The sequence below is a fragment of the Schistocerca cancellata genome, chromosome 9 (assembly GCF_023864275.1).
Source record: "Schistocerca cancellata isolate TAMUIC-IGC-003103 chromosome 9, iqSchCanc2.1, whole genome shotgun sequence".
Lineage (NCBI taxonomy): Eukaryota > Metazoa > Arthropoda > Insecta > Orthoptera > Acrididae > Schistocerca > Schistocerca cancellata.
In genome coordinates, this window is record NC_064634.1 from 287,224,780 (window position 1) to 287,249,562 (window position 24,783).

The window sequence follows — 24,783 nt, forward strand, 5'->3', positions numbered from 1 at the left end:
ACTTACCTGCCAATCAGCAACATTGAAACTTATCCATTTCTGACAAAAAAAAAGAAGGAAGTTTCAATCTCAAGCTTTTGGAATGAACGATTTCATCACTTAAAACAAAAACAGAGACAAAGGGAAAGGCACAAATTTAGTGTGCAAGTACTGCAGCACAGATCACTCATACAAAAGCTTCACAGCTACACAAAGAACAAGAAGATATTCTGAAGCAGAAATGGAATATTTCAACATGCCTTTCTCATACAATAGGTCTGTGTGGTGCTTCACTTTACTCTCCCAACAACTTACTAATGTCTAGAGTTGCCAATGCTCATGATTAATCTCTTCTCTTTGCGATTCTATCAGCATTACTCCAGATGTCATTTTTAGCATTACTCCAGATATCATTTTTTTTAAACTTAAAACAACTATGATCAAATGGAGTGGTTTCACTTTAAAACGTTAGGCCTGTATTAGCCAACAAACTCAGCAAACGTGCTGACTATTATTTCCATTTACCTCCTTCCAAAATAAGCAATTTTGCAGGATGCACAGATTCCATGATTTATTCAATATTTGATCATATTTCCAGCATGGTAACTGAAATGGAAATAATTTCCTCTGTGAATGAAGGAAATAAATATGAAAACAGTAGTAGTTTCGGCTACTTTCTCCAGAAAAATTAATGCAACTTTCAACTGAAACCCCATCCACTGACCAGTGCTCAGTTGTAATGGAACAAATAATTGATAACTGCATAGTAATGGCTGTGGACTGCAATTGCAAAGTATAAGTTGGTTAAATATTAAAAATTTTAATGTGCAGTTACAAGTAAGGACATAATTACTTTATTCAGTTTATCAGCTTAATAATTAACATATATACAAAAAGAACAAAACCATTTTTTGCTACTGTTGCTAAATTTGAGGTGTCAGCTACAAACGAATTTGTAATAGTTTGGCACACCCTACTTATATGGGTCCTTCTAGCTTAAGAGCTGTGCCTCCCACAGGAGCTTGAATGAGGCATCAAATTAAATTTCGATTTATTTACAAAAGTTTTTCCACACTAATAAAAGTCTCTCTCTCTCTCTCTCTCTTAAACAGATAGTTATATGCTACACAATACTTATAATTAAGTTTAGCACCTATACTGAGAACAAAATCAAAAGAGCCAGTAAATGATTCGGAACCATCTAATTTATTACAGTTTATAAAATTTTACTAATTCTTTCCATGTCCAAAATTACAACAATGAAATATATACATCACTTTTTAAAAGTGGTTTACGTATATACAAGGTAAATATCTTACCACATCTGTGACCAACACAAAACGAATGGAAGAGGATGACAGTAAATTTTATTTATTTTTTTACTTTCAGCACAGCTGAACAATGAAAACTGCATCTTTCTCCAGAACAATGCGCAACTGCTGAGGAGTCAACAAAAATAAAATTAAAAATCAATTGAGACCACGATAAAAGTAAGACCTACGACAGCCTACAAACTCGTAAAAGATCCTGGCAAATAAGTGTTTTTTTTATTATTTTTCTGTGAAGTAGTAATTACAGCACAAGAAAATAATTCAAAAAGTCACAGCATTGATTCAAAGTGCAGCCACTGCCTTATATCCACTGGAACTAACACTGCCTACACTGTTTGGAGGAACCTCATACATTCAAAAAGGAAAACAAAGTGCATTCAATTTTTGCAAAGGAACAGCACAGTACAACATTACAACCTGGAATGTCTTATGTCATGGGAGAAGGGATTTCGTGGCTCCCTGTTATTTTTGTACTTACCATTTGTTGTCAGTGCAGTCAAGATTGCTCGTCGATAAAACGAACAAAACAGTATGTCTATAATCTCCTGGGCCCGTCATGATATTTAAATTTCCTACATTTGAGTAGCCTATTAAGTAATAGTCCACAATCAAGCTAACAGTCAACATCATCTTTTGTACAATGGATTTATTCACACACAGAAGATATCTGAACATTATCACATTCAGTGTGCAATGTCTCAAACATCACTATGCCTCTTCATGTCAGATCGGCTGAAATATCAGCTACAAGATCCTGTACAAGAACAAACACATTGAACACTGGCCCACTGATTAAGTACAGGATATTTGTAGCCAAATGGCAGTAACAAACACTTTCACTCATAGGCAATAAATCTGTGAAGTAATTCAATGTTCAACTGGGTTCTGCTTGTTCTTGCTCTGTGAGTTCCTGGTAACGTGCAAACATCATCTTCTTAACACGGTCTTTGTATTTTTCTCCAGGTAAAACAGGAACAGCAGCAGCTTCACGTGAGCCAAGTCCTGCTGTTGGATTTCTAACATCAGTCTGCACTATAGAAGTGCGCCCCTGGTTACTTTTGCCCAGACCCATACCTTCTTGCCATCCCATTTTCTGAAGTAGACGATTTCCTACATTTTCTGATCCAATGCCAGCACGTGTTGGTTCTTCATACATTGAACGAGCCGCTTCTTCACGTGCTTTGAGGAATTTCTCTTTCAGTCGATTGGGATGAGGTGCAGCAGCTGTAGGATCTGTAGTGCCAAACTTTGAACGGCGTTCTTTAGCGCGGTCACGGTAACGGCTATTACGTTGCTGGGGATCATTCTGATCAAGACCACGAACCCTGTACCAAGCTTCCAAATTCTGCCTATGCAAATCAGACAGTTGGTTATGGCGTTGCAGGGTTTCTTTGCTTGGGAATTGCCTTTTACAAAGTAAGCATGCAAGTTTAGTCCAATCTGTGTGCAATCTTTCCTCTTGAAGTACGTCATCAATGTCATCATCTGACTCAGAGCCACCACCATATGCAGCCACCAATCCTCCAGGTCCTCCAGTAGCAGCTGGTGATGCGGGTCCAGGACCCTCTTCTCCCATGCGTGCAACGAACTGAGACACCTGTTGGATTTAAAAAAAGGTTAAAACATGTATGTGCAGTGTGCCAAAGAATATGCAACCAATGTCAAACAATTCCTTAATTGACAACATTTGATAGAAAGCTTTTTTAAAAACAAACAAATAAATAAATGAATAAATAAATACTGCAGTTTAAAAATGTTTGAGAGGATAATGCAAGCATTTTACAAACTGCATTTTTTGTTCTCTGCAAAACAGAATACCATCATTTTTAAAATCAAATACATCTCCACTAGTTCTGAAATGCGTTCAAAGTTCAAAAGTGTTCAATTTTTCTTTCACAGGCCTGGGAGTAGACAGAAACACAAAGTTTGGCTCAACATACCTGATATACACTGTGTCAGCAAGGCACATGGTAGCATGTGTGGCCGACAGAACTCTAGCGGGTGCAGTGAGAGCAAGGAATGATTTTGACACTACAAAAACAGCACATAACCATTCAGTTTCTCCACTTGCCCAGTGACACACATTAAATTCTTTGCCAGATGAGTTAGATCTGTGTGATCCTGTGAAAGTTGTGAAGAATGTGCACTTGTGAGTACAACTGTTCAAAGAAGCTGATCATCAATGTGACTAGAAACCAAAAAAATCTTTGTTTTACAGCAGAAAGTCTGGCAACATGATGATGCATGGAGTCAGTTGTTTTGCAATATCACCAATTAATGTGAAAGATATTGCCTCCATAGCTGGCATTTCCATGGCATCACAATCCTGCACGATGACTTGAAAATGTGGGAAGTAACCTCCAGATGGATACCAAAAATGTTAACTGATGACCTCAAAGTTTCAACTATGACAATTTTACCAGGCAGTGATGGTGCACGATGATGGCACGGTGTGGCTTTCTTTTCACACTCACTCTTTGCACCACATTTTTGGACAGTGAAGGCATAATCCTTATACACTGTGCTCCAATGGCCACTATGGCGAGAGTTACAAACTAAAAATATGTTTTTAAGAACAGTTTACTTGCCAGCATAGTGTGGAGAGTACCACGAAAAATCTACACATGTGCTCTTTCACTTATGACAGTGCAGCAGTGCATCGGGTGAACCGTAACACAGGAGTTTCTTCGTGTTAACACCTTTGATGAAGTCACTCAAGCACTTGCTCATCTGACCAATGTTCTATATAGCCACACATTTTCCAGTAGTGCTGCTATTCCCGCAGCTATTTTTCACTGGTCAAAATAGACTCCTAAGGAAACATCTGCAGTGGTCATGGAGTCACAGCATCAACATTGTGAAAAGTTGTGTACAATTGCACAGAGATTATACTGAAAGGTGAAAGAAGTTTCAAACTTTTTGTGTGTCAGTTCACATAGGAGACCTTAGAGCTGGAACCTACTTCAGAGCAATTTCACAGCAGGTGAACTACTATTATCATACTCTTTTTAAAAATGTTTTGTGTGTGTGTGGGGGGGGGGGGGCAGGTGCACACGTGTGTGAGCTACCACTTAAAAGCACACTACATGTAACGTTGAAGACAAACATCTGTAGACTGGCCCACCAATGACTTAAGCGCATGTATGTTGATTCAAGGTTAAATTCAAATGGGAATGCTCTACTGAAGACAGGCAGGCCAACAGATTCATGTGAAATCCAAATAGGCAACTTGGTGACATTTAAACAGGAGGATTACATTTGTAATTGGTAAAAATTCCAACACCAATCACCATATTGTCTCATTGATTTCTTCATCAGCGTAATTAGTAACAAAAACAGTACTGATGTACTTCATTTATGATGTGCACTCAAAGTTTACCTGAATTTAGATAGCCTAACACAGTCTATTCATCCTCATGAAGACAAACAAAGAGCTGTCTTCAATCAGAAGTATTCACAACATGAAAGTTGACAATCAAATCACATGACATTCACTGGGCAGTGGTCCACATAGGTTTATGTTTTACCACATACATATTCTTGTGTATTTTGTACTCTCTCATCTTAAATAAGTCACCAAATCTGTCAATGATAATTACCAACACTACAGAATACAAAGGAAAAACACACACTTACCGTTAGATTACTTTTACAGCTGGTAATATGAGGAGCTGCAATACTGAATACTAAGGAAGACACTGCAAAAGTCACTACACAGTTTTGATGCACTGTTTTTATTATCTGATTTCAGTAAAAATTAGAATTTCTTGAACACAGCCAGAAATTTATGCTGAATGTGGTCAGTGCACACAAATAAATTAATCAAATTCAAGAATAATGTCATCACATTACTGGAGAAAAGGTACTTTGTGACAACACCACATGCTGATCAAAAGCACCTTCATTCGATTGCAAGTCACAGAGTGATGTTTTGTGTTTCTGGCTTATTTCCTGCTATGCTATTTCCACTGAAGTACATAATTTTTCAATTCTGATTTCTATAAAATGGATCACCAGCCAAGTGACCATGTGTTTTAAATACTGACATTCAAGATAACGGCAGGTGAGAAAAGCAGTGATATATGCTGTGCTGTGAAGATTTTGATAGTTCAGTAGTGAGTGGTAGATGTGACTACAGCTGTTGCCAATCAATCTACTTGGAAAAGAAATAATGTATCAAGTGCTCATTATAATCCAAAGAACTGACAGTTGCATTACAGTGTGTTTTTCGCAGAACTGCACTGAACAAGTAGCATGCAAGCTGCACCAACATTGTCAGTTAACAATCATTTTAACTATGGAATTGTTAGTGGTGTGGTTATATAGGGGCGGGGGTTGCAGCTGCTCTCAGTGCTTATTAGAGATTACAAAAGGAGCCAAAAATCATGTGAAAGGAAAAGGAAATTGATTTAAATACTCAGGGCAAACAGAAAAATTAAACAAGAAATACTGCACTGTCTTAAGGCAACAGATATATGTAAAATGTTTGAAAGCAATAATTATAATAATGGTGTGTGACGAGGGCCTCCCGTTGGGTAGACCGCTCGCCTGGTGCAAGTTTTCGATTTGACGCCACTTCGGCGACTTGCGCGTCGATGGGGACGAAATGATGATGATTAGGACAACACAACTCCCAGTCCCTGAGCGGAGAAAATCTCCGACCCAGCCGGGAATCGAACCCGGGCCCTTAGGATTGACAGTCTGTCGCGCTGACCACTCAGCTACCAGGGGCGGACAAAGTATTAATTAAAATAATAAAACTGAAGCAATATGGGCAGTACTGCCATATAACAAATGGTAGCAGTCAGCTAGCTAACCTATTTAATGAATACTTCCTTGAAATAGTCAGCAAATAAACATGAATACTTGAAGGGATAAAGCAATAGGCTACAAGTGAAAAGTACTGCCACAAACACAGGCAATTACTTCATGTTCCACTACAGAAATTGCAAATTTAATTAACTCCCTCAAAACTAAAAACTCTTAGAGCTCAAATACCTCTAGTAAAGTATTAAAATTCTGTTCTCCACATATATGAAATTTTTCACTCACGGATGACATCACATCACCATCAGAGGGGATATTTCTAACCAGACTGAAACATGCCATCTTCAGCCCCCTCTACACGAAAAGAAGTAATACAGATATTAATCGAGGGTTATTCAGAAGGTACCTTTCATCCCCCCTACCTCCCCTCCTTATTTTTCCGCTTAGTTTCTAGTCACAATGAATCATTTATTGTAGCACATGAAATTTCGCAGTCATAAAATTCTGCTGCCTGCGACTGAAGCCAATCTTTGACATTGGTTTCCACACTCTGTCATTGCCAAAGTGCTTTGAGCCAAGACATCTTTTCATATGCATGAAGAGATGATAACCACTGTGTATCAAACCAGAGCTGTAAGGAGGGTGATCTAATACATCCCATTTGAACTCTCGCAGTTTGGTCGTAGTATGTTGCGCTGTATGTGTAGAGTGCTGTGATCCTACAGAACTCAAAATGCAATAACATTTGTTTGAAAGGCCCTTCTCAAGTTCATTAGTGTGTTACAATAACTTTCAATGTTAATTGTTGCATTTCTCTCCAAGAACTCCACTAGCAAAATTCCTTTTCTGACCCAAAAGACGTTTGCCATGAGTTTCCTGCTGGAAAGTGTTTGACGATACTTTGTGCATTTTTCTGGTGACGGCCCCACTGCAATGCCTGAGGTTTTGTTTCTACATTCACATACTGCATCTATGTCCTTCTCCAGTCAAAATCTGGTCAAGAAAAGCTTCAGTTTCTTTCTTGTAACACACAAAAAAGGACAGTGCTACTGCCATATATTGAGCCTTTTGTTCTTCAGAAAAGAGTTCAGGTACTCATCCAACATTAAATTTCCCGCAGCTCAAATCTTCGGTAGTCACTCTGTACTCTTTTGTACAGAAGAGTACAACTAATCTGTGGAAAATTAACACACAGCTCCAAGATGGTGACTCTGCAGTTTTCTCTACCTCTTTTGTCCACCAAATGAATCAGATATGCATTCACCTTTTCTCTTCATCACTGACATTGGTCACCCGTTTCTGAATGTGTAACACCACTCTTTTACACCATCTTCACTCATTATGTTTGACCTACATACTTCACAACATTCACGATGGATTTCACTAGCTTTACAGTTTCTTTGTCACAACTAAACTTATTACAGAATGCACCTCACAACTGGCAGGACTTGCGAGTACAGCACACGTTATGAAAGTACTTGGCTTGGAAAGGAACCAAGACATGATCTTGATTCTCCGTTGCTCACAGTGTACTGGTTTCAGGTGCATTCTACCACAAAAGCTGCGCCATTATCTCTACGCAGCATACTACAGGAAAATGGAGGTTACTTTAAGAACAGCCCTTGTAATACTAACCAGTAGCACTGTTCTTGAAGTTACTCGAGTATTAAGTATGCAAGAACCATAAAATGCCCCTCTCACAATAGAATATTTTAATAGAGTCTCTCCACAGAACACTACTTTTCAATTCGCAACTCAGATATTACTTGAGATGTGAAGAATTCACATTTTGCGATAAATATGAATAAAGATCCAGGTTCTGCTTCAAAATGAGAAAAAAGGCATTATTAAATAGATGTTGTTCATAGAGAATTCTATCCAGATAGCTTTATTTTTAGCATATAAATATTGAAACGGTAACCAGTTTCCAGTTAGTGGTATAGCACATTATCTGGTAAAGCCCAGTCTGCAAAGATAATGTGCATTACGAATGTGTCTGCCACATAAAAAGTGCAGGAATGCAACGATGTATCAGTGTGCTTGACACTTTGGTGCCATGCCAATTGTGGGCAGTTGAATGGTCTGTATAAAATACATGCTGCAGAATGCAACATACTACTTCAGCCAAGGGACCTAGTATCTTACAAGAAAGAGAAGCGTACATTACTAATTTAAGTTCAAAAATTGGTATAAAGCAGACACATTTAATGTGGCAGCTTTAGGGAGCTAGGGTTTAGAACTGTGGATGCATCAAATACAGACAAAGGTCCGGCCTGAACTACCTCATTTTCAGCACTGCCAACCTCAACAAGTAATTGCACAGCAGCTGTTACCGAATCTGTGTGTTGTGGGTTGCTCATTGTTTTCTTTTCTTATTTTGGAATAAGGGAAGAGACTAATCCTGGACTGCCATGGCTTTTGATTATGACCCTCACAACAGCAGAAGGGATTGGAGATCCCTGCGATCATGTGTCAGTTCCGCTTTTGCAGGACATCAGAACGTGGGTGCAGGATGTTTCCCTGTGAGGGGGAGGTGTGGCTTGTTTTCCCGCACTAGTCCTCACTCCTCTGGCAGTCCTAATTCTCACCTGTTTACCTTAGCAGCTGACTGCCAGTTTACACTGCCTGCACTCTGCACTATAGCGACTGAAAAACAAAAACCTTTAAACATATTTTGACATTGTCGAAATTTTTCCACTAATGTGCAAATAGGAGTTATTTTTGGTTCTATTTCTACAAGGAGAGCACTCAGTTCAACATCACGAAAACTTCGCTGCTTCTCAAAAGAAATGATCATTTGTTGAAAGAAATAACAAAAATAACAAGCAGATAACATTTTAGAAAAAGAACCACATTAGAAGTTTTCAAAAAGCAAACACTCCCACCAGAAACTTATATCAAAACATCAAGACATTGAATTCAGGCAGATGGTGTGACCACCCTTTAAATTCATACCCTACTCATTCACAAGAGTAGTAGTAGTAGTAGTATTAGAAGAAGAAGAAGAAGAAGAAGAAGAAGGAGGAGCAAATTTCACCAAATATAGATGCTACATTTTCAGGTTCCTAGCTATTATAAAATTTGAATCACAAAGTATTGTCAGTTGGTATTTTTTGTGACGTGTCAAAAGCATTTTATTGTGCAGTTCACATTATTCTCTTAGAGAAGCTCAAATATTACGGTTTCAGATCTGCTGGGTTTTCATTCTGTGAAACTAAAAGAATGCAATGTGTTTTAGTATGAAACTCAGGGAATGTACACAACAAAACAGTATCATCAGAATAGGGACTAATTTACTCTTGTTCTATATCAGTGAAAAATATTCCATCAACATAGTAAGGAAAGTTCTGACTGAATGTAAAACTCAAACAAACCTGTGCACCTACGGTGAGTCAGCTAGACACACAATCCAGCCAGTGCAACGTAAGAGAGAGAGAGAGAGAGAGAGAGAGAGAGAGAGAGAGAGAGAGAGAGTGTGTGTGTGTGTGTGTGTGTGTGTGTGTGTGGTGTGGTGGTGGGGGGGGGGGGGGGGGTTGCACGCACACATGTGTGTGTTGTTGTACTCTAACTTGTCACAGGATTTCGTCCAAAAGCTGTCAAAGTTTTCATTCTCCTTTTTTGTGTACCTGTCGATCACTCAATGCTTCTGCTATTCTGTGAGTGACCTTCCATCACCTATCCAACACTCAGAAACAGATATTTTTACAGACAACGCAAGTAACACAACCAAGCTAATGGATTACCTACAACATTTGGAGATATAAACCACATTTTCTTGAAATTTAGTGCGTGCAAAGTGCCACTGAATTGAGATAGAACACAGCACATGTCATTCAGTACTGCATTAAGTATGACTATACCACTAGAAATAATGCACAAGGTTAAATCAATAAACTTATGATCATGATCCCATCCCAGAAGTCCACCATGATCTCAGACAGCTTCTCATGGCCTTACGTCCACCCCAAAACCTGACACCTGAAGCCAACTTCCTCCACACACCAGAAATCCTACACCTTTCTACCTTTTGCCTACTTCCCAACTTCACATATCCAACTCCACAGGTCTGCCTACTTGTCATCCATTGTGGCTGGGTGCAACACTCTCACAGAACAAACTTCTGTCTTTGTTGACAAACACTCTGAACTATTATCCATAGCCTCCCATCCTACAGTCAAGAGACTGCTCGCTTCCTTCACTACCTCTACACAATTCCTCTCCCATCACCACCAGACTCCTTGTCGGCCACTGTGGATGCGACGTCCTTATACACCAACATCCTCCATGCCCATGGCCTTGCAGCCATCGAGCACTATCTTTCCCAACACCCTCCTGATACCAAACTCATCGCCTCTTTCCTAATCCTCCTAGCCAACACACCTTGACCTACAATTAACTTTTGAAGGCCAAATCTAAAAACAAATCCGTGGTACTGGCACAGATACCCTTAAAGCCTCACCACCCATAGATGCCATATGCACACTGGAAAGCAAGCTGTTGATCCAGAGCCTTTACTGACAGACAATTTACTATCTACGTCATCCATAAACGAGTCTCCTGTGCCATCTACTCATCTGACTCCAGTAAACCTGTTAACCAGCCATCAACCATACTCCTACGCAATCACCCAGGCCCTGGAAAGTTCAATCACATCCTCCGCCTAGGCTTCAACTACTTCATATCATGTCCTGACATGAGGGATACCATGCCTAAAACTCTACCCACATCCCTCAAAGTAGTGTTCCGCTGCCCACCCAACCCACAGAATACCCTTGTCCATGCCTATTCCAACCCTACTCCCAGTCATGCGCCCCATGAGTCATTCCCTTGTAGCCAGTCCAGGTGTGAGACTGGTCCCATACACTCACCCACCACCTCCTACCACAGTCCAGTCACAGGAATTTCCTATCAAATAAAGGGCAGGGGCATGTGTGTAAGCATTCTATGTGGGCCTGACAAGTAATCAACTCTCTACTTGATGAATGGCCATCACCAAACTGTGGCAAACCACAAACATGAAAATGCTGTTGCCGAGCGTGCTGCATACCACAACAGAAATGACTTCAACGGCCGCTTCACTACAAGTGCCATTTCGATACTCCCTTCCAGCACAAGTTACTTTGAACTACACATCTTGAACTCTCCCAAACGCCCTGGCCTAAGCCTCCACTAAACTGTTCCCATTGCTTCATCTCGCCTTTTCCATTGTCTCTTTTGTCTTTACCAGTCCTCCTCAATCCAGATCATGCACTGCCTTCTCCCACCCTTCTTTCTTCCACTGCCCCCACAAGCAGATATTTTCCTTCTCTCCCCTTTTCAACCCATCTCTCTTACATTCCTCTCCCCCTCTTCATCTTCCTCTCCTTCCACCCCCTCTCCCTCTTCCAACATCTCTTTCTGTTGTACTCCTCTGTGCTTTTTTTTGTCTTCTTGTGGAACTGTGGAGTCATCTGTCGATAGACCTGCCTCTTTCCTGTACCCCTTCCTTGTATCTTTCCCTATCCCCCATCTCTCTTACATTCCTCTCCCCCTCTTCATCTTCCTCTCCTTCCACCCCCTCTCCCTCTTCCAACATCTCTTTCTGTTGTACTCCTCTGTGCTTTTTTTTGTCTTCTTGTGGAACTGTGGAGTCATCTGTCGATAGACCTGCCTCTTTCCTGTACCCCTTCCTTGTATCTTTCCCTATCCCGTCCCCACCTGCATCAGCTCAAGCAACTACTTTCAATGATCAAGTATCAATAATGGGACTCTGTAGCACAGGAGTGTGCATTTGTGTGGCTGTGTGTGTGAATGGGTGTACTATTGCTGGAAAAAGAGCTAGTGCTCGAAAGCTATGTGAATGCTGTGTTCTGTTGTGTGTTACTGTGCTCCATAAATCAATCTACTATAGGCAAGTGGTTGCCTTTCCCTTATTTTATGCAATAAATGAAACACAATATTAAATTTTTGTATAATGATAAGAACCTGAACTGGAAGTCATATGTTACAAATCATCTTAAAAGTCTAAGTTCTGCAACTTTTGCATTGTGCATAGAAACAGATTTTGGAGATGAAAACTTCCAAAAAGTTGAGTTACTTTTGTTGATTTCATTCACTAATGTCTAGTAGCGTGATATCCTAGAGTAAGTTGTCATTGAGCAAATAAGTGAGTAATAAGGATAATGTGTGGTGTCCACTTTAGAATTCCTTGTAGAAACTTATTTAAACAGTTGGGCATACTGACAACAGCATCATAGTACATTTTCTTCCATACGAAGTATCTTTTCAACAATTAATAATGTTTGAAAAAAACAGTAACATTCGTAATAGTAGATGGTCTACATCTACATACATACTCTGCTAGCCACCAAGTGGTGTGTGGAGGAGGGCACAATTCGCACAGAAATCTTATTTCCCACCGTCTGTTCCACTCATGGATTGCGCGAGGGAAATACGACTGTCCAAACACCACAGTATGAGCTCTAATTTCTCTTATCTTTGAACGGTGATCATTGCGCGATTTGAAAGATGGTGGTAATAATATATGCTCTACATCCTTGGCGAAGATTGGATTTCGGAATTTTGTGAGCAGCCCCTTCCGTTTCGTGCGTTTCGTAAGCTATTTCCTTTGTTGAAGGACTGCATCGCTTCAGGATTCTACCAGTAAACCACAATCTAGAGTTCGCCTTGCCCGTTACTTGTGTAATCTGATCATTCCATTTGAGATCATTTTGAATAGTCACACCCAGATACTTGACGGATGTTACCGCTTCCAAAGACTGGGCATTTACTTTGTACTCGTACATTAATGGAGATTTTTGCCTTATTATATGCAGTAGGTTACACTTACTAATACTGAGAGATAACTACCAGTCATTACACCATGCATTTATTTTCTGCAAATCCTCATTGATTTGTTCACAACTTTCGTGTGATACTACTTTCCTGTAGACTACAGCATCATCAGCAAACAGTGGAGACTACAGCATCATCAGCAAACAGTCTAATGCCACTGTCAACATCATCAACCAGATCGTTTATGTAAATCATAAAAAGCAGCAGCCCTGTGGCACATGTGAAGTTATGCTTATTTCTGTTGAAGTCACCCCGTACAGGATGACACACTGCTCCTTGTCTGTTAGAAAACTTTCTATCCAACCACATATGTCATCGAAAGACCATAAGCACACACTTTTTGGAGCAAGCGCCAGTGCGGAACTGAGTTGAATGCCTTTCGAAAGTTGAGAAATATTGCATCAACCTGGGAGCCGGTACCTAGGGCCTGTTGTAAATCATGCACAAAGAGGGCCAGCTGTGTCCCGCATGATTGCTGTTTTCTAACACCATGTTGGTTTCTGCAGGTGAGGTTCTGAGAGTCTAGAAAGGTCATTATGTCTGAATACAAAATATGTTCCATGATTCTACAACAAATCGATGTCAGTGAAATTGGCCGGTAATTATGTGCATCTGATTTTCTACCCTTTTTATATACTGTTATGACCTGGGCCTTCTTCCAGTCCCGTGGAACTTTCCGCTGTTCCAATGATCTCTGATAGATGATGGATTAGTCAACATATAATCTTACGGGGATACCGTCTGGGCCAGATGCCTTCCTGGTGTATAAGGACCTTAACTGTTTTACAATCCTAGATAAACTAAACACTATGTATGCCATCCTCGTGTTCATTTGATAATTGAAAGGGGGAATGGTGCTGCAGTCCTCTACCTTAAATGAGTTTTTAAAAGCTAGGTTTAGAATTTCGGTCTTCTATTTATCATCATCCGTTACATTACCTGTACTGTCAGCAAGAAAAGGTATTGAATTATTTGTAGCGTTCACAGATTTTACGTATGACCAAAATTTTTTGGGGTTACTTTTAGAATCTGCAGATAAAATATTGCTTTCAAATTCAGAAAAAGAATCTCTCATTGACCTTTTGACAGCTACTTTTATTTCGCTTAATTCTGTTTGTCAGCGGGACAGTGACTACGTTTAAAATGACTGTGCAAAATTCTTTGCTTTCTCAGCAATTTCTTAATATGTTTGTTGTACGAAGGTGGATCCTTTCCCTCACCTATATTTTTGCTAGGCACATACTTCTGTAGCACATGGTGGACAATGCCTTTAAATTCTGACCAAAGATGCTCAATATATTTGTGTCCCGTTGTGAATGCTTGGAGCTGACTATGAAGATATTTATTAACGACACTTTTATTTGCTTTCCCAACAAGAAAACTCTAAGCTTTTTTTGACTTCCACTGACATAGAAACCACAACAACATTATGGTCGCTAATACCTTATTCTAGATTGACTTCCTCAAAACAATCAGGTCTGTTTGTCACCAAGATGTCTAATATGTTTCCATCTCGAGTTGGTTTTCTAACCAACTGATCAAGGTTGTATGTTGAGAGCGCTACTGGAATAGTTTCACATGAATCTTTGCTTCTGCCCCCTGTGATAACGTGTAATTTTCCCAGTCAATGGATGCCAGATTAAAGTCTCCACCTATAACTAATGGATAATTTGGATATTTACTTCCTATGTACTCAAGACTTTCCCTGGAACGCTCTGCGACATTTGTTGGGGATGCTGGTGGTCTATAAAAACACCCTAATACAATGGTCAATCCTTGTCTGATTGACAGCTTTATCCAGACTATTTCACAGTCCAACCCAGTATCGATCTCAACTGCGTTTAAACAGCTTTTAACTGCAATGAACACACCACCTCCCAAAAGCATCATCAGTCCTATCCTTCCTAAACATTGTGCAATTCGAGTTCAAAATTTCATTGCTATTTATGTCTGGTTCCAACCATCTTTCGGTATTTAATACAATATTGGCATTGCTACTGTTTATTTCGGAGAGTAACTCGGGGATCTTGCTACAGACACTTCAACAATTTACTTACATGAGATTTAGCATATTTGAATCCTTTGGAATGACCTGTTTAGGCAAACTAACTATTTTTACAGTTGGCACACCCACATAAGTGTCACGAACTGGTAATTTTTCAGGCCAATGGTTTGTTTCCCGTGGGGAGGAATCTAATCTAAAAAACTCCCATGTGCACGCCAGAGTACTGTGCTAGCCACGTAGGTGCTTCCTGTGTGTAGTGCACCCCTGATCTATTGAGGGACGTCCTACAACCTTCCTTCCCATAGCACAGGTCGAGGAATCTACAACCATTTTCATCACAGAGTTGACACAGCCTCTGGTTTAGATTCTCCACTGGACTCCAAACCAGAGGACCCCAGTCCACCCTGGGTACGATGCTGCAGATTGTCAGCTTGGCTTCCACGCCTTGAGAGATGGAGGTCGCCTTCACCAATTTAGCCAGCTGTCGAAAGGACCCAAGGACTTCCTCGGAACCCCGATGACAGGGATTGTTGGTGCCGACTTGTGCAACAATCTGCAGCTCGCTGCATCCCGCTCGCTCAATAGCCACTGGAAGAGCATCTTCCACATCCCGGACAAAGCCCCATGGCAAGTGCACTGCGTGAACATTGGACTTAATGGTGAAATGCTTTACACTAACCATCACTTAAGCCTTAATGTGACCAAGAAAGGAGTGAGAGAGCCAGCCATAAAAGTCTTTGCTCATCTACCAAGTAATGTAAAAGCATTTCACGGATAATACAATTAACTACAAATGCAAACTGCAGATCATATATGCTTGACAACAGAACTCCTAGGTCACAGAAGAATTTCTCAATATGAAGTAGTACACTTATGCGTGTCTTTAAGAGAGGGAGAAACTCAACATAGTTAAATATAATCACTGTATGCATGTAAAAATATGTACTACCACCATGTTGCCCAATTTTCTTGTAGAACTGAATAGTTCCACATCATAGTGAAAGATCTCAATTATGAACTAAGGACCACAATAACAACCTAACTTTGGGGAAAGGAAGTCGAGACAGAAAAAACAATTTTCTCTCTGCATCGTGTATTAGTACCTGTGCATCTAATGACCGCTCCTTGCGTTCCAGGATGGCATAACCAGCATCTGCTGCTCCAACAGATTTCCCAAGAGCCACAGCTGATGTCGCCACTGCAGTTGCTTGTGGATTGTCCTTCTTTTGGTTTAAGGTTTTTGCCCAGCGTTCCATGTCTTTTGCTATTTTCTTTGCTACTTTCACCTTAAACAAACAAAGTATGCAAATTTGTAATTATAACTGTATACTTCACCTTCCTCTTATACTAGCTTAGTTGTTAGCTCTTTTACATGTTATTCTTAACAGCCAACTACATTGCTTATCTCCCTGCCAACCCAATTTCTAGTGTGTGTCCCAAACCACTAGGTTCAAAACTATGCAGATGTTAGTGAATCTTAAACTAAGTAGTCTGAGATAAGGAATTAATGTTTGGAAATGAATATACAGTTTTTTTATTGATATAAACAACTTGAACCTCATAACAACAACATAAGTCTATAGCAATCTCACAGAAACAATGATTGAGACAAGCAGCTAGGATGCTCTTCAATTTCTATGGACATTTCATACACCAAGCATTTCATGACACCGCATGGGAAAAAAAGCACAATGGGCATATATAGGATACTGGATATTGTTTTTCACTGTCGCACCACCAATATCAATGTGGAAGTCAATGCACAAACAAGAGCTTCATACACAATTGTTCATTCAGGAAACATTAATTTCAGACTTCCGATTCCTCATCCCCATACACTGTGTCCCAGAAATGTTGCGACAAACTTCCACGGGAGGTGGAGCACATTAAAAGGATTATAACTGCATAGTAACCCATGGCCGCAAATGTCAGGGATAAGTGGTAGCAAATCGGAAATGAAACAAGTGTGAGATTCATTTGAAACATTTATTGAACATAATGAGTACACATAGTGTATGACATGAATTAGCTCTAAATGTTACGACAGATGTTTGAAATTTGAATCAGACACCAAGCCTGCATAACGAAGTCAGAGCACTGACTGCCACGCATACTCCAACACACCAAGAGTTTCTTCTACTGCAGGAGCTGCACAGACAATTCTTGTGATGAGATCCATTTCAGATGCCACAGGATTGGGATACATGAGATATTTCATGGTCCCCCATAGAAATGCATCACGGCTCGATAAATCTGATGAGTGTGGGGGCAATACTCTCTTGTACAGCACCATCTAGTGGTGCAAGACTATGTTTGTGGCCATGTATTGCTATGCAATTCTCAATCCTTATGATGTGCCCCTCCTTCCCTAGAATTCTGCTGCAACATTTCTAGTCACCATGAGCACTAAGTTTAGGACCAACTACCATCTATATACTCTTGACTCAAGAGGTTTGGTGACAACCGGAATAAATTCTGTAAGCACTGAACCCTGTCATTTTTCTGAAATTTCTCTTCAGTTTATTCAAACAATGGAAACTCCAGGTTGAAATATCAACAATATATGGAAAAGATAGATTGTTATCACCTGTAAAGATGACATGCTGAGCTACAGACAAGCATAATGGAAGGACACTTAAAACATTAGCTTTTGACCAAAGCATTCATCAGGAAAGGAAACACATACACACATATTCATTCACACAAACAAGTAGATCTCAAATATGTGACTGCACTCTCCTGCAACTTGGACCAGAATGCAACTGTCACGTTGAATGGAAACAACAAACTGGAGGGGATGGTGTAACGCTGAAAATGCAGGTAAATTATCTTCTGCACTATCCAAAATATTTTGCCGTTTAATATCCACTGACAACTTGTACTGTACTTCTGGTTCTGAATTTGTAAGCATCATTACAGAATCTATATTTAATACATAATGGACATAATAGTGTATTTATTTCTGAATGTATGTAATTGATTGTAATTATAATGTAAATACTGTAAATTGCTGGGTAGTGGCCAAGGGAACTGCATTTTAATGTATCGATAGTAACAACAAATGTGTGTGGAGAGTCTCGTCACGCTGCAAGCAGAGCAGCTTGAGTCACGAAAGAGGGTGAAAGTGTCAGTTGGGCACTCCCACAGATACAGTGTGCAGCTATGATCACGCCTGCGTATATGCACCAAAGTCGTTACGCCACGAGTATTGAGAACATGGTACAAGTCGAGAACATGGTACAAGTGGACAGGCAGACTGATGGTAGCAGCTGTGTTGCTGCAGGTCTTGGTCTTAAGTGACCTCGCGGCTGCCATTATATTTCCATGGAATATTTTATACAGCTGACAAACATGTTACATTTTAGTTTTTATTCTTGTGACTTTTCTATTTGACGAGAGCATTTTTGCTCTGATATTTTTCACACATGGTGTGATTATACGTAATCCTATGTAATTTTTTATTCTGATGAAGACTGCCTTAATGCATTCGAAACCATGGCCAATTTGACAATAATTTTGTGCAACCGAGTTGGCCGTACATATATCCTGTAACTAAATAACGTATGGTTGCTGGATCTCGGCCAATAAAAACGTTTAAAATTTCATATGCTACTCTAGTAATTCAAGCAATGAGGCTAATGGAACTCTGTGTCTTCCATTGTTGTATCATCCGGAAACAAAGTTCTGACTAGATATTGCACTATAGGACGCGACTCTGGGGAATTTTAAACTCTTCTGAATTTCTGACAAATGTTGGGATCGCCTTGTCTTGCGTCATCTGCAGTACTCACACCTATTCGGTCGCTTTGGCTTCAACATCGTATTCGCTTGCTTGCAGTGGATGTATATTGAATTCTGCCTTTAAAAGTTCCCAATCCACTATGTGTAGATTGTATAGTCACTCAGGCTGAATGTTAAGTGTCTACGTCGTTATGTGGATTTGTAATTGTGAAGTAAGTGGGATTATGGTCACTTCTTGTAAATCCATCACAGACCTTCCAGTTGGCAACATGGTCACTGACTTCTGAGTCCGCAAGGGTGAGACCTATGTTTGTTGCCACACCTGTGCAATTTTGTAAAGTAGGTGGGTTCACTGGCCTATTCGTGACATGAAGGTAATGTTCTTGTATAGTGTTCTGAAGGCAGAGTCTCTTTCGTCCGTTACTCTGCTATGCCACAAAGTTCTATGATAGTGTATTTTTTGTGGTCTTCCACCATTAGCTGTTGCATGCTATCACACTCTGCTACTACAACGAGTTGCTTGCTACCACACTTTGAATTTATTGAACTTTCCACTTTTTCTGAAGTTGACAGTATGTCCTCCTTTAAGTCTTCCTTGTCTAGAGATAGGCATGCCATCTGTTCCTTGTTTTCCTTTCTTTTTAGCCACTTCCAGAAACTCCACCCCTTCTCTCAATTACCATTATTATTATTATTATTATTATTATTTATTATTATTACTCGCCTTTTTATTATCGATCTCGCTGTCACCCTTGTCTGTACCTTCTTGTTCTACTCGTCACACTAGACCAGAATATTTTGGCTCTTTCTGCTGCTCATTTTCTTTTCGACCCAGATTTCTTTTTCTTACAAAGATGACAGGTAATCCTTTCCGCATGTGAAATGCACACTGGAACTCACTTGGTATCTGTACAGTTCATTTTTTGATGGCCACACACTTCACAGTGGGAGTATGTCTGGCTGTTATCCTTACAGTGCTCTTCAATGTGCCCATAGTTGTGGCAGTTATAGCATTTGGTGGCAGCAAAGTAGTCCCTCACAGTGGTTGATCGAAATACAATGTATGTTCTTCTCTGTGTAATCAACTGTGCCTGACTTTTGGATGTACCTCCAGTAAATAATTCACTATCAGCTTCTTCTGAGAGCCTGTTCTGAACCTGACTTTTGTACCTTCTAAGCATTGCTTTCTATCTGTTGTTCCCTCCAAGTTCTGTTCATACAGTGTCTCAACTAATTTGCTTTCTGGCATGGTAACTTGGACATCATAAGCTACCACTTTCAGCTTACGCTTCATAGGTGGCTCGCAAATCATTTCTTTATTTGGCTCCATATTTTGTTTCAGCTTTCTGGTTTCCTCCTCTGTTTCTGTTTCAATTATGACTACACTGCTATCTTCATTTTCTTGGGTCTTACCTTTTCTTTCTTTCAGTCAATTAGCTCTGTCAGATGTGTATGTATTTCCTCTGTGTCTTTCTTGTCCTTGGATTTCATGAACAGTGTGTGCTACCGGCCTTGGCTTGTATGGTCTCAATCCTTGATTTTGTGGCAGTTGCCTGAACAAGTGGAGCAGTGGCTGCACATTAGCAAACGAATGGACCGTCTTGTTTTTGTTTTCTTCTCTAAGCCTGGAATTTCCTTTTTCCAATTGTCTTATACGGCCAGTCGGTTTTACATGTGGTTTTGCCCAATGAGTGAGTTTGCACTTTTAACTCCAGTACTTTTGTGGCTCTATCCTTTGTAGTTGTGTGGAATTCCTCATCAATGTATTGCATTATGTACTCCAGTTTGTCTGACAATATTATTTGGTTCTGAGTGCTCGGAAGTTTTCGTGGAGGACTTTGTTGCACACACTGTGTCGCTTTTTGCCTCATCCATGTTTCGTATGTGTAGGTGGGATACCTAGGCCTTGCTATGTTGGTACTTGCACATACATACAGACTCCACTATTGCCAACACCTCTGTTGTCCCACAGTCGCCAACATCACATGCCTCCACCACCGCCAAAAACAACGTCCCTGGTGGTTGGCAGTGTGACAATTGGTACCAATGTAAGCTGTGCTCCACTTGGCCTGAATACTGACACTTCACAATCTCATGTGGCCCGGGCCACAGACAATGACTGTTACATGTAGACGAATACACTCTTATTATCACAGTAACGTCCACACAGATTACAGTCACTTACAATGAAACTGATGCCATTACATGCACTTGCTAACTAAACCCGAAAATTTGTGGATTCCAGTTTCCACCGCAAATACGTAATACAAATGGAGCATGCATTGACCAACTACCAAAACAGCGGCCACCCTGCTGTGTAACTAGCAACCAGTTGTTCGCCAGAGTGAACAGCCACTGCCAAACTGTGGCCAAGGTCAGAGTAGACCACACTGTGGCACAACATATAGCTGAATATAACAAGCTCGATTTCAAAGGCTGCTTCACTATCCAAACCATCTGGATACTACCCTCCACAGCCAGCTTTCCTGAGTTGCGGAGATGGGAGTTATAACACATTATCCACTCCGGAAATTATCCTGGCCTCAACCTACAGTAACCCACTGTCCCCACACACTCCACCCAACCGTTTCCAGCCCCTCTGTCCTATTACATCTTCCCTATTCTTGTACCTTCTCTCTCTTTGTGTGCCACCCTCTGCCAATGCACCTGACTGTCTTTCCCCCTTTTCTCTTACTCTGCTTCCTGTCCTCCAGCCCCCCCCCCCCCCCCCCTCCCTGTCCCACAGCCTTCCAATGCTGTACATTTTGGCAGTCTAGTGCCCTCATGTGCTGTCAGATGCCTCTCTTCTCTCCCCTCACCTGTACCCTGCTATCCCTTCCCCTTCCCTGCCCCCTCCAGTTTGCTGCTTCCAGTCTACATGATAGCTGCACCCTGATCTGAGCTGCAGGAGATGACTGTCATGTGTGAGCAATGTGTGAATGAATGGTATGTGTGTTTCCATTACTGATGAAGGCTTTGGCCAAAAGCTAATGTGTGTCTTTCTGGCTGCAATACAATGTGTCATCTTTATGGCAAGCAGCAATCTATCTCTTCAGTATACTCCACAGATAGCTTTCTGAATCACAGTTGCAGTACATGTGACAGTAAGTTATACCAATGATTTCAGTTCTTTACCACAAAATCAAGCTTACCTTGTCTTGTTTGTTGTCCTTTGACTTTTTGTTGGGGTCATCCTTGCCACCAGCACCAGACTCCTCTGTCGTGGTGGCACCTGCTGTTGCAGCAACACCTGAAGCTGCTGCACCCTGCACTGGAGTCGGTACATATGTCTGCCGTTCTGCATCCCAGTACAGAAACTGCTGAGTTTGCGGGTTATAGTAGTACTGTGACCCAGCATCATAATAAAGCCCAGTTGATGAGTCATAATAATAACCAGAAGTCTCATCATAGCGATATGTGGCCACATCCGGGACTGCATAACGTGGGAGTGTCGTTGAACCTGCAGCCACATATGGCATTGCTGGTGCCCCTTGTATACTGGTTGGTAGTGTACCAGCAGCCAAGCTAGCTACAGTAGCACTACCTTTGCGTCCACCTTCGGCCTTGCCAGCAGGACCTTCTACCTGCTTTTTAATTTCACGTGCTGCCTGCACTTGCTGTATTGCAGAAAGAGCGACAGCTGCTGCAGCATTTACTGAATCAGTCTGTGTCTGAGTTGCACCACCTGCCACTGAAGAGGGTGGTGCTGATACAGTTGCAGACTGTGAAGCTGCACCAACCTGGAACAATGTGCGAGACTACCTTGTTATGATTGAGCTTATTAAGAACTGAAAAAAACTATACATTTCCTTCTAACAATAAACAAAAACTAAGCATGAGCAACCAATTTCAAGTGTCATAGGTAAATGGCTAAATGTAACATAACAGTACATGAAAGACTTAAAAGTTACTTTTAAGAAAAGCAGTATTGTCAAGTTAGTTCAGAAAAATGCCAACAGAGGCACCAAGGATTATACTTGCTGAAAACAGCAGACCAAGCACAGAAAGCATTTTGTGTGCCAAAATTCACCCAGTGCCAAATGGTACCAAGTGTGCAAAGAGATTCGAGTCAAAACTATTGTCTTGCTGCGATTTCTACACTTCCATTGCCAGTTTTCTCTGTAATGCAATAGGTTACACGATGTCTTCGAAAGCGACTGAAGATATAACTTCAAATGGATTAGCCATTACAAATGCTTCAAATCAGTATGGAATTCCACAAACAACATTGCAAGACCATATAATGGGAAGACAAACAGGAAAGTGCAGAAAGGAAACTGTGTTTAATGTAGAGGAAGAAAACACCACTGCAGAATGCCAGATTACAGTTTCAAGGTAGGTATTTCCATTTTCAAAATTCAACATTCGTGTATCAGAAAAACATTATCTTGACAAAAATGTACAGAATGCAAAGGCATTGAAAAACAGTTTCCCTGTAGAAGAGTGGGTGGATGGTTTCCATTTGTTGAAATGCCATGCTGTCAAAGTGAATTTCATGAAACTTCACTGCTAAGGAAGCAAAGGTTCCTTGGTTTTGAATAGTTAGCAGCAACTGATTTTATGTTGTTTTCTGCTTAAGAAGGAATTTTTATTTTCTCTGTTCAAAATTATCACTTTTTTATTAATTATGTTTTAAATTGATGCCAACACAGCTAAGAACTATTTTGCAAACCTTGAAAAGACTCTTAGCGATCATCAGCCCTTCTAACATCCTAATGACTTTGGTGGGAAAGTTTGTATTTTCAAATGAGGAACTAAGCATCCGGAGAGAATAATGAAATCTTCTAAATCAGCAATCAGTATGATGTTTGCTGGTACAGCCAATGGTGAACTCCTGCCTGCATATGTTGTTTATAAATCCCAACATATGTGATATACTTAAGACACAATGAGAGCCTCGAAGAACCAGATAAACATGCTGAAGTCTGGATGGTTCGATGAAGTCATTTTCAAAGACTGTTTCCAGATTATTGTAAAAACCCTGGGCCAGGAAACAATGAGTAGTGAAAGCAGTGCTGAATGAAAATCTGTCTTACAATTTTTCATCAAAGGTGTTGAAAACATGTAAGGGATACAAACTTAAATTCATCTGTCTCCCTATGATTGCCAAACATTTGCTATAAATTCTAGATGTGGCATTTTATAGACCACTTAAAATGGACTGGAGGTCAGTATTAACAAAATGGTGAAGGAAAGCAAACAGAAGACTGACTTCAATTACAAAGGACACTTTCCCTGCTCTTCCTAGCGAATTAATGGAAACCAGCAATCCTAATGCAGCTGCAAACGTCGTCTGGGTTCTTTGCCTTTGGAATTCGAGCCACAGAAGTCCTTAATAAACCATCTTCACCACAATCTGGTATGACAGTCTCCAAAATCTCAATCCAGATTGGCACTGGTGGGAGAAGCAGTCATAAAACTGCTCCATGGCATGAGATACGGGAAAAGGAAAAATAGAAAGTGAACCAAGAAAGAGTGTTGCCAATACCAGCACTGAAGGCAGAACATCTCTCCCAAATGGACTCTCTCACCCTGTGTCAATTGAGAAACAAATAAAAAGAGAAGTCACAAAAATGAAAAAGTAAAGAAAACAGTAAGCATTCCAGGGTTTCAGTGACAGTGATGATAGAAAGTAATCCAACAGAGATTTGTCAGATGAATCGGTTGAAGAGGCAGATAACAATGACGGCAATTTTGATAACCCTAACTCCAGGCGAATGGCTTTTAGTGACATTACCAACTTTTCTTCAAAAAAATTAAAAATTATGTTTGTTGTATTGAGGAACTGATTCCTGGAGAAGGGCTCAAAGTTCATGCCATCAGAAAATGTGGCAGAGTCCAATTCAAATATCAGGAGAGAGGATGTGAATCTCACTGACTGTGATCGAATTGAAAGAAGTGCTTCTGTTTATATGGAGAAAAGGAGAGTTCTAAAATTTGCTGCAAATTTCCAGACTATGATACTAATTAGAAAACTTTCAGAGGTGTAAACCAAATTTACTATATTTCTCAGGAGTACTGTGTTAATTATTTTATTAATGAGTGCACTAATGTTTTGTGTAGGTTGACATAATTTTATGCCTGGGAATTCATTAAATATTTTCTATTTAATTCATGAACATGAAC

At 40.3% G+C, this 24,783-nt stretch overlaps 1 protein-coding gene across 10 annotated transcripts in view; it reads right to left on the bottom strand.

Annotated features, from left to right (window-relative positions):
• Window positions 1–801: 801 nt before the first annotated feature.
• Window positions 802–24,783, bottom strand: part of LOC126100110 (RNA-binding protein 5-like) — a 133,995-nt gene continuing 110,013 nt past the window's right edge. For all 10 annotated transcript variants that reach the window (XM_049910640.1, XM_049910632.1, XM_049910638.1 and 7 more), the window contains 3 exons: window positions 21,810–22,397; window positions 16,020–16,202; window positions 802–2,907 (listed from right to left, as the gene is read on the bottom strand). In XM_049910640.1, coding sequence (XP_049766597.1) covers window positions 2,185–2,907; window positions 16,020–16,202; window positions 21,810–22,397 — 1,494 coding nt within the window. In that variant the 3' untranslated portion in view covers window positions 802–2,184. The remainder of the gene's footprint in view (window positions 2,908–16,019; window positions 16,203–21,809; window positions 22,398–24,783) is intronic.